General features: G+C 40.8%; 1 protein-coding gene across 4 annotated transcripts in view; it reads left to right on the top strand.

The window, feature by feature from the left end:
- mew (multiple edematous wings) overlaps positions 1 to 20,392 on the top strand; it is a 59,436-nt gene extending 39,044 nt beyond the window's left edge. The window contains exons 2-9 of one of the 4 annotated variants that reach the window (XM_018016016.2): positions 8,491 to 8,618; positions 9,590 to 9,613; positions 13,727 to 13,824; positions 13,902 to 14,035; positions 15,216 to 16,597; positions 16,786 to 16,928; positions 16,993 to 18,045; positions 18,127 to 20,392. In XM_018016016.2, the coding sequence (XP_017871505.1) occupies positions 8,491 to 8,618; positions 9,590 to 9,613; positions 13,727 to 13,824; positions 13,902 to 14,035; positions 15,216 to 16,597; positions 16,786 to 16,928; positions 16,993 to 18,045; positions 18,127 to 18,366 (3,202 nt within the window). In that variant the 3' untranslated portion in view covers positions 18,367 to 20,392. Of the gene's footprint in view, positions 1 to 8,490; positions 8,619 to 9,589; positions 9,621 to 13,726; positions 13,825 to 13,901; positions 14,036 to 14,066; positions 15,160 to 15,215; positions 16,598 to 16,785; positions 16,929 to 16,992; positions 18,046 to 18,126 lie in introns of those variants that run through there. The other 3 variants (XM_089476059.1, XM_018016017.2, XM_089476060.1) reach the window with 3 other exon arrangements.
- Positions 20,393 to 22,771: the final 2,379 nt, after the last annotated feature.

Below are 22,771 nucleotides of genomic sequence, written 5' to 3'. Positions count from 1 at the left end.
CAATAGCATGACAGAGAAAGGCATACGTGAAGTTGGCTGTGGCTGCGCCTGCGCACTACGCGATGAACCACGCGCTTGACCTTGCCATCAATTTTCGTAATGGAAATGGAAATGAAAATGGAAAACAATTTGTTGTTGCGCTTGTTTTCCCTTGTTTAGTTTGTTGTTGTTGTTCCTGCTGCTGCTGCTGCTGCTCGGCGATAAGCTGAAAACCCGCAATTTGTGCTACTTTATTACGTTACTTTAGTCGTAAGGGGGGGAGTCGATCGAGAGTGAGCAAAGTGGGCGTGGTCGGCGCAAAGGCACATAGGGTATAAGCTGCTGGATAGTTTAACAGCTGGTAGCAATTTGACGCTCGAGTGCTTCGAATAAGCAGCTGATAAATGGGGATACAAACGGTCACTCAGTCACTGCTAAAGATGAGCGCGTGACACGAAAAACTGTCATTTGACTGGCAAAATGTTGTTGTGTTTTAAATTGCAGGAAATATTTACTAAATACCTATTAACTTAATTACATCTCGTTATTTTATGTCAAAATTAACAGAGAAATTTAAAACTTGATAAAAATGTTCAATTGACATTTTGTTCTTAACATATCGATTTCATAACTGAAACATATGTTTTTAAATAGCAGCAATGCTGATATATTTACATATATTTATATATATTACGATTTATAAAATATCGATAAATAACCTCACACATATTTTGAAAGTATGTGCTTGCAATGCAAAGAAAGCTTCTTTCAATTAAGTTTACTTACTGATCGAGCGCAGAGTGTCTGCCAGTCTATAAAGCTGATACCCTGTACTCTGCACTCTGAAAGTCAGTTGAGCTTTTTCTCGCCTTTTAGTTTTTGTTCGCTTGTGTGTAATCTTATCAGCTGCAAGCTGACAGCTCAAATTTGGAGCGAGGCCTTTGCCACGTGGGCCGAGAGCTGTTGGCTAAGCTGACAGCCAACATTGCAATGCATTGGTGCCACTGTCCAGCTGGCTGTTGGCCTATCTGCCCCACTGTCTGTCCGTCTGACCGTTTGTCTGTCTGTTTCTCTGTCTGGTCGATTGCATTTCCTGCTGTGCAGCGCACTTCAATTTCTCATTTCGTTGACCACATTAATGAGCCGTAAATGATGACCCCAAACTTGGTTAACTGGAGCGAGGCCGGTGCTACCGTTAATCGTATTCCAAATTTTGCTCGATATGCGACGCACATAATCGCAGCTTTTCCAAGTCCCTCCCTTCTCTCTCATTCTCCCTTACCGCTCTCTTTGTAACTCGCTCTCTTTCCTCTTACCTCTCTCTCTCTCACTCACTCTCTAAACTGCTTTTTATGTCAATTTCCACATTTCTTGACGGCGCCATTAACATCCATGCATACCATATACATAACATACATAACATAAATAGAACTTGCTGACGTCGTTCGCCTTGTCTCGTAATACCCTACAAGAACTTGCGACGAGTTGGTAATCAATTTTGTTTAGCGACATATGTACACTTTAGTTCAGCTGACGTAGACAAACAGTAAGAGGTAATTATAGAGCTGTTCGATTATTCGAAGGAAACTCAGCTATCCGTGAAGATAGATTTGTGTCGTCATGTAACTACCTCTATATATGAAGTACTGTATGATATATCAACTGGACAATCAAGAATATTTCTCTTTCTCATATTTTCCAAATATTAGAGCAAAATTTAACAGAGGTTTCCAGATGTTTTTCCATATGAGCATCTGTAAGCTAATTAGTTTAGCTGGAGAATATACCTATAAGTAGTTCAGCTGAATTATAAATAAAACATATCATCGTAAATATTATTCCCATAATAAAATTGACCTATAAAAATTTCAAGAATCTATATTTTCATTAAGTATAGAGTATTCAGACTTTGGTATATTACTCATATATCTCTTATATCTATATTTTTGTTGTCCTTTGGCCAACTTTATGGACACATTATTGCTGTTCCTTTTGCCTGAAAACCTGGCCGGAAGCGCGTGCTGGATGCGCATTTGGCCAACTCAAATGAAGACATTAAACAAACCACCAACACCTGTCTTCCTCCCCTCCCCAGGAAAATTGTTGTGAAAAATGCGCCGAATGCATGAAAAAATTAATAAAAATAAAAAAATATATGAAAAAAATTTAATGAGCTAGTCGAAAGAGCCATGGCCCTTGGCCTATGACTTCATGGATTTTTCGTTTTTGGGTGTGGGCCAATGTCTTTTTATAGCCATGATGCGTTGACACCTTGACAAACCCAGCCCACTGCGAGGGCCAAGCCGCAACCCTGTCGCACACACTTGAATGACTTAACCAAAATCCCCATCAAATTATGCGCATTCGCTGCCTGTCTTGAATTTTAACTTGATCCCAAAGAAAAACAAAAACTATTCAAAAACAAAATACAAAATACAAAAAAATATACAACAAATTTATTGAATTACTGTACGAGGCAAATTTTTTGACAAATCTCTTAGGAATTAATGTCAACTTTTGTGGTTTCTGTTTTTCTGGCTTTAAGTTTTAGCTACAAGCGGCTAAGCCGACCAGCACATACCCTGTAATTGGCTATTCCCAATCTAATATCTTCGGTGGAGACTGGACAGAGGAAGCCTTTTCTGATCATCTACTGAAGATGTGCAGTCTATAAATTTCCCAATTTATAACTTTTTTATAGTTCCATTCCCTTAAGCTAGTCTTCTATGCCCGCACAGTTTCAAGTGCGGCTTTGACATTGGGCATTCCAGAGACTGTCAATCAGCGTCCACATTCACATTCACACTCACACTCAATCCTCATTCAAATACAATATTCAGAGCGTGTTAGGTGAAGAGGGGTCTGCTCATTGGCGTCATCTTAAGGCGCAAATTGAATTAGCCACTTGGACACTCCATACCCTGTACCAACTGCAAATGAATGTCACATGGAGGGGCATAATGAAGTTATGATAATGTGTCTGTGACTGGCTCTCTATATATATTTTGAGCAATAGATCTCTGTCTCTCTCTTAGTCCATTGCTCGCATTAAGATTGAAAATCAGAACAAAAAAAACTCGTTCCCCTTCCACAGAGTATTGCCAAGTCGGCTTGAGCTCTCTTGTTGTCCTTCTAGTTATCACTGTTCGTCATTTTGGTTAGACCAAACACTGCAGCTATTTTCCAATTTGCCTATTTTAGCTGGCATTGCCATTTAGCTGGACTGCGACAGGCAAGGTAGATGTCGGCATTCGGCAGCTGCAGGTAAACGACACCAGACACCGTCATATCGGCGCGTTCGATCTGACAGGTAACAAGCAGTTGCCAGGTAGGATCCTAGATAACTTACTTAACAAGCCGGCTGCGGCACTGAATCCTGCCAGCAGGAAGTGCCCGCAGGCGTCTGGCTGCTGCTGCCTGGCTCTTCCTGCCTGCCTGCCTGGCTGTCGGCCTGCCGTGAGTTCAATGGAATCGCGCTCAATTCAATTTGCCTGCTGTTTGATCCATTGTCAGGGCAAACAATCCATGCACAAGTCGAACGAACGTGACCAAGTCTTATTGGCCCGTGGCCATAATTACGCACAGCTCAACAGGATTCCTAATTCCTGCTAACTGCTCGTATTGGCAATTGGCATCTGATGTGGCTGTGTGTGTATGTGTGTGTTAGTCCGTGAGTGCTTGACTGTGTGTATTGAGGTATTCGTCACGATTTCGAGTTTCGAGTAGCAGCAGCAGAAATGATTTAGAGATTATCATATAACTATTTATCGAGGGAAGAGATATTATGTTGGAAAAATCTTGGAAATATAACCAAATAAAAGAAATCTGTTCACATTATCTCTATACCAAAATTCACTATATAAGTAACCATTCAAAATCCACATTCCCAAGGAAATCACGTTCTATATTCGACCAAATGGGATCTATGTAAAGCAGGGAGTTAAGGCATCATTGAAAAGATCTCTCAACTTTTGGTTTACCCAAGCCAAAACTAAAGCGAAAATTTCACAGTAAACATATTAAATAATTTATTTAAAAATTGAAATTTTCTATTCCAAACTCAAGTAGCTAGAAATTTCAAAATTCACTGGAAATTTTAGACTAGATTTAGTTATTGAGATACGAATGATTCACAATGAAATTACTTTTAAAATATGGAAATATCAATGAATACTGGCGGAAATTCCATTCATTAATCGAAGAAGAAGAAGAAGAAGATGAGACTGTATTAGAGTGGGGGGCAGCCGATGTCAGCATTCTTGTTGTCTCCAATTCAAGCATAAATATTTATATAAACCCGAGCAGGGCCGGCAAAAGGGGATTAGCTGGGGTAAAACTATGGCCAGGGACGGCAGGAGGGGAGCTGTGGAAACTATTGCAAGCAAAGAAATCCAAAGACTCGACAATGAAGTGAAATGAAATTCTTGTGGCAGCGGACAAATGATAATAAATATTGTAAAGAGTATTCGGAATTTCGGCCAAGGGGTGCGGCAAGCAGTCATGCTGCAACACAGAGTCAGTTTGAGAGTGAGAATGACAGGGATAGAGGGATGAGAGGGGAGTTAGAACGAGACTGAAGGGCTGCCGGTACTTGGGAACACTTGTGATAATGATGACTAATAAGCGGCACAAACAAAACCAGCCAATGACTCCCAAAAAAAAAAAAAAAAAAAAAAAAAAAAAACATCCAAATAAAACAGAGTATTATTGAAAATATGCAGAAGACGAAGGAGAAGCAGCGGCAGCTAAAAACAAACACAGCTGTAAACAGACATTGGTCTGCGGCTGCGACCGAGGGGGGGCAGCTCGAGGGGCAGCAACAAACTTCTTCAGCTGGATGGAAATCGAAAGAAATCGCATTCGAATTGCTTCCATTTGGCTGAGTTTTACTGGAAAGAAGCTCAATGCTCTAGTGCGGTGCTTGATGATTGATTGTGATGGACGAGAGACTAGGATAAGAGCAGTCGATAGTACGAACTTATCAAACTCAATTCTTCAATTAGTTAATTAGTTAATTAAATTAAGAATCGCGAGGAGGTTTCTACTGCCTGAGCATGAAAAGGTCCGAAATGCCCAAGGATTATCCATTATTTGTTATTTATATTGGTTAATTAAAAGAACTAGTTCAATTTTCACTTTAGTAAGCCTAATTAAATGAATAAATTTAGCATATTATCTGCTGACAGCTCTGAACTGGTTCCATTCACACATCACTCAAATGTCTGCCGTTTATTTTTGCATGACATTCAATACAATCTTCAATTGCACTAAATATAATTCCCTAATGAAAGCAATCAAATTTCTATGAGATCTTCAAGCTGCGGGCAGCCTGCGCTGCGACTCGCGACCGTTTCGAGTGGGTTAAACGGGTGTAGAGGGCGTTAAGAGGGTGGGCGGGGCGTCTTGATTGCCCTGACCGAAAGCCACTTGAAAGGGTTTACCCTGAAGCGGGCGGCGTCAGGCGCTGGTTCCGTTTTGCTGCGGCAATTGAAGCGACACGCGCGTCGCATTTATGCGGCAATTAATGCTTAAATTTAATTAAATGCATTCGACAAGTCGCGTCGAGTGTGGGGCGGGTTTTAATTGCATCTAGAAGCTGCAAGTGGAGCCAAGTGCAGCTTGACGATAATTGATTTGGCTATAGACCCATCGAACTCCACATGTGGAGCATCCAAATACTCAATTTACTCCATCTCCAGCCCCAATCTTTATCTATCTTTCATTTTAAAGGAGAACTGCACTATTTGATAAGCTAAGTGCCAAGTGGCATTAAATCAGCCTACGTCTCTCTCTTCATCTCTCCCTCTCTCTCCCTCTCTCTCTCTCTCTCTCTCTGATAGCGACTTCTTCTTGTCCCATAACCAAACACAGAGCTTTGCGAGTTTACCGAATTTTGAAAATTCCAGCAACATTAAATACAGTTTTATGGACTCCGAGTTGTGGCTTGGGGAATACTCGACTGCAGCGACTGAAGATTTATGGATCGTCGGCGCTCTATGCACAGATTTATGTTCCACCAGGCAAACAAGACTCAGATTTGTCGTCGTCATTCGGTTCTTTTGCTTCTTTGTTTGCTTCCCTTGTTAATTTTAATGTGAAAGCTGTTCTTTTTGTCTTTTACTCTTTAGCTTATATACCCTATAAGATATAGAATGTACCGTAGGAACCATTAGTAATTTTAGTTTGGTATATTTTATATAATCATTTTGGGATTTTACAGGTTTTTTGAGTTGTTTCTTTGAACTGAGCTAGCAAATAGAATCGACAACAGCTCTCTTCGTCATTTTCAGATCATAAGAGATCAAGATAGATCCATCTAACTATCTACTACTACTACTATAATATATACAATATGCTACTACCATTATAATCTACTAAGTTTTTAATAGTCCCATCCACTCACTTTAAAGAAACACTAAAACCACTCAAGCAACATGCTGCAACAGATTACAGGTCATCGACCAGTCGTGCAGGGCCGAAATGGCAACATATGTTGATGTGTTTGTTATACATTTTTGTTCAACATTTCATTACCAAATCTCGCAAGATGACATGGAACTAAACATGCTAAATGAGCAGCCAACTGGCCGCGACCCCAAAGAGCCGAGAGCCAACGAAGAGCTAAAAGGCCTCCTGCCTGGTCGAGGCGCGAGAGGGGCTAGGGGAGCAAGGCACGAGGTCGATTTACACAAACGTGACATGCGGAGGCTATAAAAAGCGGCATGAGAATGCGACCTGCAGTGTTGCATAGTGTCGCACGACAGCAACTAGTGCTGCCACTGGGCAGGGAACAGGGGGCAGGGGAAGATCCGCAGCCACAGTCCAGTCCTGTCTGGAAGTGTTTGAATCAGGTCTGGCCAGTTATTGGCTGACTGGGCCCACTTTGATGGTTCAGTGGGTGTGCATTAAGATATTCAAAAGCTATTACGATCGCACTGATGGCACCGACGAGTAGTTCATAAATTTTGTAGCCCGAGAACAAGTTCTCAGCTTTTATTGCCCGACGAAAAGAGTCGAGATGGCGAAGAGAGAGTGAGTTTCGCGATGCTTGTTTACGTTTTCACATAATTTAATTTTTGTTCAAGTTCACATGAGTTTGACACTTGCAACCAAAACTTTCCTATTTCTCGAACCGTTCCAACACCTAATTGGCCAAAGAACTAGTTCGCAAAGCCTCTTAATTATTGTGAAAGCTATTTCAGACAAGCAACTACGAAAAAGAAAAACATTTAAAGCCATGTCATAAAAACTGGAGAAAAAGTGTAAAAACTAGAGGCCAGTGTTGGGTAATGTGCGGGCCAAGTGTCAATTGGTAGGCGACAAACAGCAAATGACTTGGACCTGCCCTCAACTTTAACTTGTCTCCAGTTGTTGTTACTGTTGCTGTTGTTGTTGTTGTTGTTGTTGCTGCTGTCGTCGTCGTTGCAGTTGGGCTTGGGGCACTTAAAGACGCAACATGCGGCATGTGGCATGTGGCATGTGGCAACGTGTAGGTGCCTAGGTGCCGCACTTAATGGCCACCATAAAATCGCAATTGCCGCTGCTGCCGCTGGAGGATAATGAAGTTGCATGTTTACACTGTGCTACGTGGGTGAAGCAGCATTTGCTTGCCAAATCATACCCTCAGACCATTCAAAATAGAGAGAGCCATTTCGAACTACACTAGACGATAAAAATATACGCTGATGTGCATGCAGCAAATGCGTTTTGATAACTCTCGTAATATCGATAACTAACGATGTGGGGAAATAACTTAGGTAAAGCAGAAATTTTATAAGCGCAAAAGAAATTATATCGATAATTCGCTTACTATCGACAAATATCGATGTTTAAGCCGGAAACAGAAATTTGTTTCAGACAATTATACAAAATTGACACAGCTGCTCAGCTCAGCTACAGGGTATCTGTTTATCGGGCACTGCCCTTTTAAGTTTTCCTTAAGACTCTTTGCCCCGCTATCTGGCTGACTGCCTGTCTAGCTCATTTGCAACATCTTTTCGTGTTGACGCGCCCAATTCAAGACATCAACTCCCCCTTGCTCCTTCCTTTTCGATTACACCTCAGACCACTCAGGTGTCGAGACTGCGCTCTGAGGTTTATTCCTAATGTAATTACGTTTCGGCAAGCCCCTGCATGCGCATATAGCAGAAAAAAAAGGTGCATTGAACTGGTTCCACCTACAAAATCGATTTGATTACTAGCTGACCAAATGTCTTCTCGCTTCCTCTCCTGAACCGCCCACTTGCATGCCGCCCTCACTTGGGTTCACTTGAACTCCTGTGACACCTGAGCAATGCGAACCACAAAGCGACGTCTGTCTCTCTGTCTGTATCTCTGCTTTATCTCGGTGTGGCTTTAAAACCGCAAACACGCATTACACCGTTAGCCGATCAATGGCGATTAATATCGATCGTGTGATCGTGCTAGCCTCCTGGCTAACAAAGTATTTTGCGGTTATTTTTGACTGAAAGACTTTATTATAAATATTCCCTCTTGTTCTTCTACTTGCAGCTTACTCGTAGGCGCTCCACTGGATCGAAATAAACAGCCAAATACCACGCAATCGGGAGCTTTATACATGTGCCCGATAACCACGGACTACAACGATTGCGAACAGATCATAACGGACGGCCGACGATGTAAGTAAAACTCCAACTCTATATGTATATATATAGATATATATGCCTAGACAATTAGATGTTAACACTACGTATATAATTTATGATTAGCTTATGTTTAGATTTCAGTTTGAGCACCACAAAAAAAATCAATAAAAAATTTTCGAATCAAAAAATTAATGCTAAATTAAAATAAGAAAAAAATGCTAATGTTATAGAGGTGGAGGTTTTTTCAATATATAATAATATCTGATAAGGGAACTTTAATAATCAGAGGCCATATTAGCGGGAAACTAACCAAAACAAGTCTAAAGTTAAGTTTGAGCCAGCTTTTATATTAAATCCAAATGCCAAGTGACTAACAGATCTGTCAGAGCTAACACTAAGCATAAATCTTAAAGTCTTAAAGGATCATATTCTATAGATCCTATTTATAGGTTAGCTTCTTGTACATGTACATAAAATCCCGTGTAAAAAACAAATGTGACTAAAAACCTTTTTAACATTCTCTATGTATTTGGTAATTTAATATAGTTTAGCTATATATACATATATATATATAACTATATCAATATGTATATATATATATATATATATATATATATATATATATATATAGCTTTAGTTTATAATCTTTTATTGTATAGCTCTAGTTTTTTAGTGACATTCAATTTGTTTTTATTCAAACATCAACAAAATATTTATTTGCGTTTTTTAATTTTCTTTTCTTTCTTTATTTTTGTTTCCGTTCTCTTTCCTTACGTAAACCCCCCTAAAACCACACATATATATATATATATATATATATAAACTTTAAAAAAAAACATATATATATGTATGTATACAATATGTATATTCGGTGCGCATATGGAAAACTCATATACCTATCTCCCAAAACAATACTCTCAACCAAAATTATTGACAAACTATTTTCGATGTTTTTCAAAATGAAAATCGAAATAAAATATATATGAAACGAATTTATCATTTAGCATCTGGCGGAGCTTATGAACCTAGTAAGTGGTATGGGTGCTTTATTTGTTGTTGTTTTTGCCCACATATAAACCAAAACAAAAAACAAAATTTGGATTTTAAAAAAAATCAATAACTAATACACATTTTGAGCATTTAATTTGATTGTTTATAAAGCACATAATTTTTGATTTGCATTTGCTTTGATTGATTGCTCACATATAACTATAAATATAAATAAATGTATATGGATATATCTAACTGTATCGAAGTGCAACGATAACTTACCATGCGATAAACATTTACTATCGATATGCACACACACAGTCACACTCACGCACTCAATATGTATATAAATCAGCGATAACTTATCGATCAATGTACAGTCACGCATGCCAAATAAAAACTAACGGCATTTTTTAAGGATGGGCCACCACTTTCTATTACACATATGTTGCATGTACATTTACGCTTTATAAGCTTATATAATAATATAAATATATACATATCTATATATTCTATATCAGGATAATAAATAATATTGGTAAACCATATATGATTAACTAAATATATATTGACTTACAACCCACTTGTAACTATTACCAGCCATTTAGTTGACACATTTCGTTATTAACTAGTTCAATGTTCATTAATCATCGGCACCAGCATTGGGAGAACTTGTGGAGCTAGTGGAGTGCGCTTGATCGTAGGTTAAAGTCCGCTCTGGAATTTTTTGAATGGGCTTTAGGGCTAGTTTCGCTTCGCTCTAAGCCAAGAACTTGCTGACCGTTTGACTTGTCCCATATATGTATATTGACCTTAGCTAGCTAATTTTAGCGCAGCCAACTTAATCATATTCAAGTGCAGCAGACTTCATGCAATCCACCTGATGCTTAAGCTCAAGTCATAGACGAAACGTTGCCATCAACTCTTGGTCGACTGGACTAGGTTTTTTGTATTTCTTCTTACGTATCGACTTACTCAGGGGACTCATAAATATTTTTCAGAACTTGTTCCTAATAAAGTTGTTTATGAATTGGAAATAAAAGATTGTGGAATCATGCAATTGATTGCTTTAGCAAAGCTTGCCAATGCAATAAATACCCTGAAAAGCTTGAGAGCTCAATGGAAGTTAGTAATAGGGCACTAATCTATATAGTCTAGCAACATATATCGAGAATTAATCGATAAATATCGATGGACAAAACTAGTTCAATGCATGCACTTTCATGTGGAGACTCTTAGCTACAGGGTATAGACTAGTCAATCAAGCTCGATTCGATTTGATTTGCATAGCTTTTGTGCTGATGCTAAATAGTTTTTGTTGGCTATAATTTTTTGCATTACTGGAATGTTGTAGTAATATATAATTTCCCCTTTTGCGCTCTTTCCCTCTCGTCTGTTTTTTTTTTTTAGTGAAATATATATAATCACTTGTTGGGCAATTCCCCTGTTTCATGCGAAATGTTTAGTCGATGACTTATGTATATGCATATGTGTATACATAATTTTGATCTGTATTGACAGTCGACAAATTGCATACTCATTATTTTATTAAAAAACTCATATATAACAGATTCAGATTCAGAATGAAATGAAATTATATAATGCAAGAGAAACTATTTTACAAGCCGAATTAATTATGAAATCATGATCAACATTTACGATCATATAAAGTATATTATAATAACTAGGGTATTTCGCATTCGCCTTTTCTTGTTTGCTTTGCCTGTGGAGTGGGTGCGCGCGAGGGAAGCCATTTACCAATTGGTGACTCCTTTAGCCTTAATTATATTTACTCAGCTCCAAATTATTTAAATATTGTGCTGTAAATTCATTTGCTGCAACAGCTGTGTCTGGGAGCTTCCACTGGTCCCACCCCACTGCCCTCTTCTGCTCTGGCGGCAGCGACTCTTTATGCGCCGTTCGCATTCTAAATGTTTGCATAGCGCCGACAGCGACGGCGACGGCGACGGCGACGGCGACATCGGCATCTGTGCTCGTTTTGCAGCTGATATACTCTGGCATGGCATGGCAAAGAGGGTATGCTGGACTGCCAACACTCGTCTCCACATTGTAAGGGGTATGTGCTAGTAGAGCACTCCACAGCACTGTTACTGGCAGTTATTGCTGCTGTTATTTCTGGCCTTTGATATTGTTAACGCACAGCAATCAGAGCGTGTTGCTGGCTGCCGCTGCCACTGTCACTGCTGCTGCCTCAGTCGACGCCTCTGCCTCTGCCTCTGCCTCAGCCACTGCCGAACGTGACAAATTTTACAAAATGCAAAAGAAGAAGACGAAGCAGGAGCAAAATGAGAACAACAGCCGCGCATAAAAATAGCTGTGGCACAACGCAAAATTTGTGTGGCATGTCAAAATTCTTTTGCGACAAGCGTCTCGAAATTGTTCACTCAAATACCACCCATAGTAACCATGGGTAACGCTGCCAACGCCGCCCACTGTCAATGCCAAAACGCGTCCCAAAGTGCAAAGTTCACTGGGCCTGGGACAACAATAAATAAATAGAGAGAGAGAGAGAGACGCAGCACAGATACATATGTAAAGCTATGTATGTATGTCAAACTAGCTGCAGCTGTGCGCCTGCGGCCCACGCGCCTAATTTTTGTCAGCTGCAGCGCGCGACTTTCACTTTGCGCGTTTTAAAACGCGTCAAACCCGTCAAAGCTGCCGCCAGGACAGCCCACGCCCCAAAAAAAGCCAGTCAGAGGCGCTAGCAAGCAAGTCGAAAACATAAATGATAAACGTAACGCTTCTCGCTCAGCTCTCCTCAGTCAATCACCATCTCATTCGCAATCTCTCTCTCTCTCTCTCTCTCTCTCTCTCTGTCTCTCTCTCTTTGCCGCGGGCACACTGTAATAATCATTTATCATATTTCAACACTTTGATGCTTTAAAATGCATTTTAAATCAATTTCGTTACGTTTCACACATATTAACGCTTTCCTACTCTCCCATTCTCCTACTCTCCCACTCTCTCAGTTTCTTAATTTCTATTGCGCATGTGTGCGTGCATTGGTGCAGGCGCAAAGCATTCCAACTCCAATGTCGATGTCGCTGCTACTGCGCTGTTCCTGTCACGGCTGCATTCTATCAAACGCTGACAGCGACGCTGGAAGCGCTTTCCAGTTTTTGTTGCTTCATTCTTGTTTTGTTATGCTCTCTGACATGCAAATGCTGCTTCTGCCTGGGGTATATACGCTTCATAACTAACTATGTATGTATTTGAAAACGTATGTATGTATGTATTTATTTTGCATGTCTGATTTGTTAATTGAGCCATAATAATTTTCTAATTTTCATTTCTCGTTTCTCTTTTGCACATCTGATTATGAATTTATCATGATCATTATCATGCTAAAACGTTTTGCGAAGCATTTTGTAGTCGAGCAAACGAGCATGAGAGGTGCTTTAGAATATTTTTTCATGCTTCGTTTAGTCGAACATTTTGTTTGCACTTGTTGCTGTTTTATGTTGCTCTTTTTGCGACTGTTCCCATTGTTGTTGCTGCTGCTGCCACTGCTGCTGTTACTGTTGTGGTGCACATGTGCTGCATACATATTTCGACTTGTTTATGCAGGCATGATCTATAAGTAGAGCAGCCCCTCTTTTCCCCCTTCTAGCTCCAACCGCATTACACATGTGCGCTATCGCAAGATCTGCCCCTACTGGCCCGCTCTCCTTCTCTCTCTCTCTCTCTCTCTCTCTCTCTGTCATGGTCTTACTTTGCTCGTATTATTTAACAGCTGTTAATAGCTTAACAGCGCCAATAGTTATTGCCTTTACCCGCTCGCTGTAAATACAATATTGCAAATTTGAGTTTAGCTTAGAATTTAACTATCAAATTTGTTGTATAATATTTTAAATAAAAAAAAAAAACAATCTAATTGTACATACATATGAATACATATTTACATATTCTTGCATACTATATTATTATTGTTGTTATTGATGTTGTTGTTGTTGTTGATGTTGTTGTTGTAACTGATGCGACACACACAAACACTCAGATATACACACACCCGCACACACACACATACACGCGTACATATTTTTACAATTTCGTCACACAATTTGCTAACAAGAACAAAAAAACTCCTTTTGCACTTTTTATCCGTTGCCGCCTGGCGCCACCTGCAGCCTACGATGTCGACGAGCTAATACCGCCATCTAGCGACGAGATCAAGGAGGGTCAATGGTTGGGCGTCACTGTACGCTCCCAAGGACTAGCCAGCAAGGTAAGGTCAACTACAGCTTGATTCGAATAACCATATAATATAATGTATGTGGATCCTTGATTTGATTCCCTCATCAGGTGCTCGTCTGTGCGCATCGGTATGTGACAATACAGCGTGAGAACCGCTATGGACAGGGTCTCTGCTATGTGCTGACTAACGACCTACAATTCGACGAGGTCTACGAGCCGTGCAAGGGACGTCCCACACAAAGGTAGGTGGAGAGCGAGATCCGTACAAATTTTACCATGTTGTTCATTGGGATTAGATTATATTGAAGACAAGGAAGGCCTAGATATTATATCTACAGAAGACTGAAGTAGAGAATTCTCGGCTATTAAGAGAAACTTTTCTAGATATTGCTAAAACAAGTCCCGATTTGTAACTCTAAAAACTATAAATAACTGCCTACATATGAGATTAGGATTTCCATTTTTTCGGAAACGTAATAAATAAAGCGGACAGGGAAAAACATAAATTTATCATAAATGAATCCATTCGGAATGGTAAATTTGTCATGGTCAGGTTCGATTCAAGCATAACACAAATCCCCCTCCTGCCATTAACCAAAAAGTGTCAAGGTGAAGAATATCTTTATACGAATATTTCAAAACTCAGTCAGCGTGGTTTAGGTGGAAGGGGGTCGAAAAACAAGGAACTCAGCGCGTGTCTAGCTTCAGTTTAGGCCAATTAGCATGCAGCGTGTGTGGTGTGCGGTAGATGTTTGGGGCAGGAGGAGGACTACAAAATGGGACTGGAAAGGACAAGTCGAGGAATGGCTGGTCAGGTGTGACAGCGATGACGTCGCCGTTGCAGGGGAGAAATTTCAATTTATTTAAATGTCAGCGCATAAGGCAAAGCAAACGGCAGTGAGATATGAATCGGGGAGGGTTAGGGTAGAGGCATTATGCTGTGGGGGCTTGCCTTGCGCAAACAGGGTCGCACCGCACCCAAAAAAGGAAACACAAAGAATAAATTGTTATATGATGTGATATGGCATATATGAGACATGCTCCCATGGAGATGACGTGGACTTGGACATGCAATTTTTCATTGCGCTGGCATCGCGTGCCTGACCCTGGACTCAATATACACTGTTACCTAGAGTACAAAAGCGGCATATTCAGCTGAAGTAAGAGTGGACTGGGGCTTAACGAAGAGTGTGTTAGGACTCAACCAAAGAGTTATCCTCCTTGAGGGTTATCCTCCTCGTGTCGGGTCCTAGATCCCAGCTGCAAAGTAAGCCCAAGGCATCTCGATTCCCACACTTCAAGTGTCCCTTTCAACTCTAGGAATCGTAGAGCTCTTTCTCCCTCTTAACAGATCATCGCACAGTAGGTTAGACCCTGCCTAGAGCTAGCTTACTCATTCATTAATGTCGCCAATCCATTTAGGCAACACGAGGACTATGGCTTCTGCCAGGTGGGCACCTCGGGCGCCCTGCTGGACGACAATACAATGGTGCTGGGCACTCCGGGCCCCTTTACATGGCGCGGCGCCATATTTGTGACAGAGGTTGGTGGCGAGTACCTGCAGCGGGACAAGAACATGTACTACAGTGACCACTCGGATGCCTCATCGCCCGTGGACAAGTACAGTTATCTGGGCATGGCCGTCACAGGGGGTCGCTACTTTGGCGAGAGGATGTCGTATGCGGCTGGCGCGCCACGCTCGAACGGCCATGGTCAGGTGGTTATCTTCGACAAGGCCAACACGAGCCCCATTCCCGTGCACATGATCATCGACGGGGAGCAGTTCGGCTCGAGCTTCGGCTACGAACTGACGACGGCAGACATAAATGGGGATAAGAAGCCAGACCTAATTGTTGCGGCGCCCTTCTACTTTTCGAAGAGCGACGGAGGCGCTGTCTATGTGTATCAGAACGACAACGATATGCTGCCCAAGAAGGCGACGCTGCGTCTAACCGGCGCCCCGGAGAGTCGCTTCGGTCTGGCGCTGGCCAATATTGGGGACCTCAACAAGGACGGATGCGACGATTTGGCTGTGGGCGCTCCCTACGAGGGCGACGGCGTTGTCTATGTCTATCTCGGTTCGCGCCAGGGCCTCAACGAGAAGCCATCACAACGCATCCAGGCCTCCGAGGTGGGGCGCAATCTGCCACAGCCTCTGACTAACTTTGGCATCTCCTTAGCGGCCAATACGGATCTCGATGACAATTCGTATGTGGACCTGCTGGTGGGTGCACCGCCAGCTGTTGTGGTGCTGCTCGCACGGCCCATCATCAATATTCAGACGTCGTACCGGAGCAGTGAGCTGCGCAACATCGATCCGAATCGGGCTGGCTGCCGCGAGGATGTGACCACGAATCTGACGTGCTTCACCTTCGAGGCATGCAGCAGCATCGATCCGCACGAGCAGCAGAGCAACGAGCTCAACCTCACCTATACCATTGAGGCGGAGACCTTCGAGCACAACAAGAAGTTCGCTCGCGTCTACTTCGACAGGGACAACAAGCGCAGCAATGTGATTAGCCACAAGGTGCGAGTCCGCACGAACGGACGACTCGAGTGCCAACGGGTCACGGGCTATATCAAGGCCAATACGCGAGACATTCAGACGCCAATACGGTTCCGCCTGGAATGTAAGCTAGACGAGCAGGAGCTGGTCGATTCACCACTGAAACGTCTCAATCCCATTTTGGATCAGACGCAGGCTCGCATCGAGTTCGAGGGCACGTTCCAAAAGGATTGCGGCGATGATGATCAGTGCGACAGTGATTTGCGACTTGTCGCGGAGCCGAACCTTACGGCGGAGGGTGAGTGTTCACTGTCAGCAATTGGCAGAACTAGTTCCATTACAAAAAAATACCAGTTATATCTAAAAGAGAGCGAGTTTGTCTGCGGCTCATATGATGTAGCTGAGTTTGTTGTGTTTTGGAACTAGTTCAGTTCATTGAACTAGTTCACAAATCATAATTTACATGTTACTCTTTCCCCTCCACAGATGGTAAATACGCACTGATACAGGGCAACAAAACGGAACTAGAGATCACAGTGAACGTGAGCAATCTGGCTGATTCCGCTTATGAGGCGCAGCTCTTCATTGTGCATCAGAAGAGCGTCTCCTACATAGCGACCAAGAAGCCGGTAAGTTCATTCAGAGACCTCAAAATAGTCAGTGTAATTGATTTAATCCTTCGATCCCTCGCAGACGAATGCAACTTGCAACAGCTTCAACGAGACTTTGGTGGTCTGCAGCTTGGGTAATCCGATGCTGAGGGGCACCATGATCCATGTGACGATACGCTTCGATCCGAACAGCCTGGAGCTAAAGGAGACGGAAATGTTGTTCCATATCTTTGCGAACACCACCTCGAAGCTGGTGGGTCCCGAGTTACCCGAACGCGATGTGTTGGTGCATGTGGTGCGACGAGCGGAGCTAATTGTTCGCGGCTGGGTCAATCCAGAGCAGAGCTTTTACAGTGGCGCCTCCACGCTGCAAGATTCGCCTATGGAGCTGAAAGATGTGGGCTCACCGCTGGTCCACACCTATTCGATCTTCAACGAGGGTCCCTCGGCGGCGCCCAAGGTGCAGCTGATTATATATCTGCCGCTGATGCTGGAGAACGGACATAGCAAGGATATGGAGCAGGGCAAAGAGCAGTACTTGCAATACCTGGAGGAAAAGCCCAGCATAGAGACAGGCCAGGGCGAATGCACTGTGGCACCCGAATATGTCGATCCCCTGAAGCTCACCTCCAAGATGGCTGCCAATCTGCGCAGCGCCCCCTACATGATCGCGCCCGCAGCCATGAAGAGGTCGCCCGCGCATCGCCAGCTTCAGGTGAACAAGACGCTCAGCTACAATCAGGCGCAGAGCCAGAGCCAGACGCAGCACTGGAGCCAGCAAAAGTCTAGCCAGGAGCACGGCGGAGCGAATCGACTGCCGCGCAGCACTTTCGAGCGCATCGTGAGACCCGAACGATTTATGGACGAACGCGACTCGAGCGTCAAGAGCAAGAAACAACAGATTGTTGAGCTCAATTGCGACAAGTTCACGGCGCACTGCATCAAGATTCAGTGCGAGTTCTATGCGATGCCAGCGAAGACCGAGGCACAGGTGACGCTCAAAGCGCGCCTCTGGAACTCGACGCTGGTCGCCGAATATCCTCGCGTTGATCTAGTACGCATCATATCCACGGCCATGGTCAAAATACCAAAGGACTTTCATGTGGAGCAGCTGGAGAACAATGATAATATATTGGTAAGTACCAGGCAGGCATCCTCAATCGACAGAGCACTGAAGGAGATTTCAAATGATCTCTCATTTCCCTATTCGATTTAGGTGGAGACGCGCGCCTATCCGGAACTGCTAGATCAACAGCGGGAGCCCTTCCCGCCGTGGATCATTGTGTTGGCCGTGCTGGGTGGCTTGCTGCTGCTTGCCGTCTTTACGTACGGCATGTGGAAGTGCGGATTCTTCAAGCGACAGCGGCCAACAGATCCGACACTCAGCGGCAATCTGGAGAAGATGAACGAGGAGAAGCCCTTCCTGGCGGCCAAGAGCAGTCAACATGTTTTCTAACAAGAGGGTACCGTCGGCTGGGATCTGGTGCGACGTCTTGCGCCGAGGAGGAAGCGCAACCGGCTGCGCCAGATGCGGCTGCACTGTGAGCAGCAGCGCCGGCAGCGGCATTGGCAGCATCAGCAACGGCATTATTTGCCCTGCATCTGCAGCAGCAAAAACAGCAGCAATAGCAACAACAACCACAACAACAACAACAACAACGAGGACGAGGAGGAATTCGATGTGTTGTCCTTGACACCGCCACCGCCGCCGCTGAGCTTCATTAGTTGGAGCAGCGATGGGTACTACCAGGCGAGCGCCGCCTGGTGGGGCCATATGTGAGCAGCTGTAGCTAAAGCTGAAGCTGAGCCTGAATTGCAATCCTGTAGCCGCTGCACATCCTGGCTGCGGGACTTTCAATGTGCCATTACGTTTACTTTAGTTTGGGCAACGGAACGGGAAACGGAACTTCCTTTGCCAGCGGGCCACAGCGTCCGGTAATTTACGACTAGTTATGAAGGGCTTTCGACCAAATTGTCAGCATGCATCAATCAATCAATCAATCAATCAATCCATAAATCCATCGATCGAGTTTATCAATCGAACTTTAAGCTAAGATTCTTTTACGCTTACCACTCAGCTGAGACTCGTTCTGTCTGTGTCTGTGTCTCTCCCTCTCCCTCTCCCTCTCCCTCTCCCACTCTCTTTGGCCATTACTCCTACATATAGCTTGCTCTTCTTACTAACTGCTTTCCATTGAAAGCAATAAATGAGCATGGAGGGCCTAGATTCCTCCTTTGATAAACGTTAAAAGTTTATCTCTTCAGCGAGTTAACTCGAAAGTGCATATTAATTTTTGCCCAACATGGAGGAACTTGCTAAAACTGTAAAGTGACCCTGGAGGCGCTCTCTATGATTTTGTCTTCTTCCGCTTGCGTGTTGCCCTGCCGCTTGCACTGGTGCAGTCCACGCGACCGGGCAACACACTTAGCTGTTGATCATATTACCGATGCCTGAGTGATGGTCTATCCACAGAGAGTTACCCAGTTCTTCTGTTTTCCCCCTACCCTTTCACTACGTCCCGATCTTGTTGATAACATGCTACGAGCACACCTGTGCATTTAGAAAGGAGTCCAGCTTTTTGTACCATAATTGTTATTTATATAATGCTTAAGTTCGTATCTAAGTGAAGGTGTAGATTGAGTGTAAGAAACACAAAAGAATTCCAAATTATTTCAAAGGAGAAATAAAAAGCAACAACAAAACGTTAATAAGCCGAACTTAACGCTCCACAACCCCCAGATCTAACCACTCGAAACTACTATCACTGCCAGAAAGTACGTTAAAAAAAAAAGCTAAAATACCAGCTTCCGCATTCTCGAAAACTAATATAATTTGGACTTACAAAAGTATTAATTCAATATTCATGCCAAACTACAGAGATCTACGATAAAATACGAGCAGTTCTTGAGCCTAGGCAAATATGTAGTGCAATTCGCCCCATTTGAAAATTGTTTTTATTCTCTAAACCTGATCAAAGAAAAAACAAGAAAAAATGCCTTTAAAAAAAATTTAAAAATTTAGTATTTAGGAATTTTTTGTAACTGGAGAAACATATGTTTAAGTTCCAAAGTGCATAGAATATAGGCTATAATATTAGCGATATGTATATATATACATATAAATATACAGTGGAATTCGGTTATAACGACTCCGCTTATAGCGTTCGTACGGTGATTGCGACGAAAATTTTGGTCCCCAGACAAACTTATATGAGAAAAATAATACGGTTAAAGCGTTTTCCGGGTATACCGACAGTACCCTGAGCGTCGTTATAACCGGATTATATTGTATATACATATTTTTAAAGTTTTTTAGTAAGTTCATTTAATGTTAGGAATTCGTATATTTATAATCTATTTTGTAGCTGTATATAATAATTTTTTTTTTTTTTTTAACCATAAATTTCTTTCCACTGCTCGGTAATTGTAAATAGCTTCAGTAATTTTATTGAAATAAATTTAAACACACCATTTGAAACAAACGCAATTTTTAATTTTACAACTGACGTTTATCAACGCACGCGTAGCGCCATCTGTGAGCAAAGGCGGTCACTATATTTCTGGTGCCGCCTAAAAGTGTGCTACAATTTATGCATTTCTGCGGCATATGAAGTTCGGCAAACAGCCGCTTGGACTTGGCCAAAACGAATTTGTCGTTTGAGATGATTTGAATGCTTGAATGCATTGGAAATATAAAAATTGAGTTGATCGACCAAAAATAGCGCAGAGTTCCTGAGGATTTTCTGTAATAATCCGTAACAATTAATATAATAAATCATCAATATTGTTGTTTAATCTTGGATTCCTTATTAAAATATATATATTAAAACACACCAGTTATATGTGCTTTATTGTCATATTAAGGACTATATTCATATTTATATGGTTAAAATGAACGACATAGGACATTTCCAGCAAAGTACAGTGACTCTATGTTCCAAAGCCTTAAGAAGTCACTAAAAGAAATTATCTTCTATCAAAGAAATCCATTCAAGCTCAAAGCTGCTGCTGTCCAATTTCGAGCAACTGCCAAGTTGAATTGGCGCCATCTGTGGGCAGGCACTATAAGCAATCTCACTTCCCCCAGAATAAAATCCAAATTTGTTTTTTTTTATAACGGTTTTTATTTTTGCTTGCTTACGAAACTTAAAATTCGCCATAAACTAAATGGTTTTTTGTTTTCACTTCACATAATTGTAATTTAATTAATTAACTAAATAAGAATACGCACACAAAATTAGTGTTCAATGGAAGCAACTGTTGCAACATTAACAAAATTCATGGAGTACAGTTAGAAATGTTTTTTTTTTTTTTTTTTTTTTGCTTTTCTAAGTTTTTGATACAGTTTGTTGTCTTTTTCGTTGTAATTTTTTTTTTTTTTTGTACATGTAAAATATATTTATATATAATAAAAACGAGAAAAATTTATACTTATTTATAACAAAAATGTAACTGGCATTGTGAAGAAAGCAATAGAACGATATGTCTATGTTCTATCGTTATCGATCAATGTGTAAGGGAAGACATTGGTTTAAAGAATTTTGATATTACATTTTTTGTTTTCGTTGCGAAAGGGAAGAGCAAATGTACTTAAATTGTTTTTGTTTTCAAGAACCAAAACTTAAATGCATAAAATATTAAATAGAAATATGTATTTGTTATTTATATATAGTATATATATGTAGTATAAGTATATAAGAGATAGAATGTAAACGTAACCTTTTTCATATTTAAATACATACCAAAAAATATATCAAATATTTATATAAAAATAATAATAATGCAAATATAATAAAATAATAATAATAATAATAATAATAAATAATAAATATGCTGCTTGCACTTGTTGCTTTTACTTTGTCTTGTTTGTTAATTTTTTTTTCTTTTTCTTTTATTTATTTATTCTTTTTAGGTATTTATTTTTATTAGTTTTAAGGCACTTTGAGAATTTGATTTACATCCATTTTCAAGTTGGTTTTCTATTTCTTTAATTCTTCTTCTTCACTTTGACATAAATAATGTAAAAAAAAAAAACAATTATAATAAATAAAGGAAAATTAATTAAATATGTGTATCTTTTTTTAGTTGTTTTTTTATACTTCTATAAACTAATTGTAGTTTTTTTTACAGTTCATGTAGATCGGCATGTATATATATATATATATATATAAATATATATAGTTGTATTTTTATATCTAAAGTTTGAAGGCAACTCGTAAAAATGTTTACAAAAATTAAATAATATAATTTAATTTAATTAATAAATTGATTTTAAGTTAGGGCTTAAAGAACATTTTCATTTTTTTTTCTTTCTCATGCAAAAAATTTGCAAAAAGTAAAAGTAAAATAAAAGCGCACTTAATTACACAATTAATTATTAATTAACACTGTACTCAGTTTTTTTTCGGGTTTATGATTTAAATTTATATATAAATTTCTTGAAAAGAAGTTGATGTTCAAGGGAAAAGTGATAAACGACGGGCTGCATGCCTAACGATAGTTATCGCTCGCCGATTAGATAGTTTATCGGCTTATCGTTTATCTGCTTATCGCTTACTTGATGGTAGTTTAATTTTTTTTTTTACTTTTACTCTACATTAAAATATATGTATTTATATATATATAGTTTTTTCTTTATATATATATATTTTTTTTTTAACTGCACCCAGAAGAAAAAATTGTATGTAAAATAAATAAAAAAATAAACTATAATTATATATATAAATATATATATGTCTCTCTCTGTTTTAAATATGATTAATAAATTTAATGTATTCGTTCCCAATGCTTAAGCATCGTGGATATCGTCGTTATCGTTATCGATATCGATATCGATATACATGCAGATCTTTCGCATATTT

This window comes from Drosophila arizonae, chromosome X (assembly GCF_054131065.1).
Source record: "Drosophila arizonae isolate 15081-1271.41 chromosome X, UAZ_ARI_1.0, whole genome shotgun sequence".
In the NCBI taxonomy this organism is placed as follows: Eukaryota; Metazoa; Arthropoda; class Insecta; order Diptera; family Drosophilidae; genus Drosophila; species Drosophila arizonae.
Note: the sequence above shows the minus strand (reverse complement) of the source record. Positions and strands in the feature narration are given on the sequence as shown.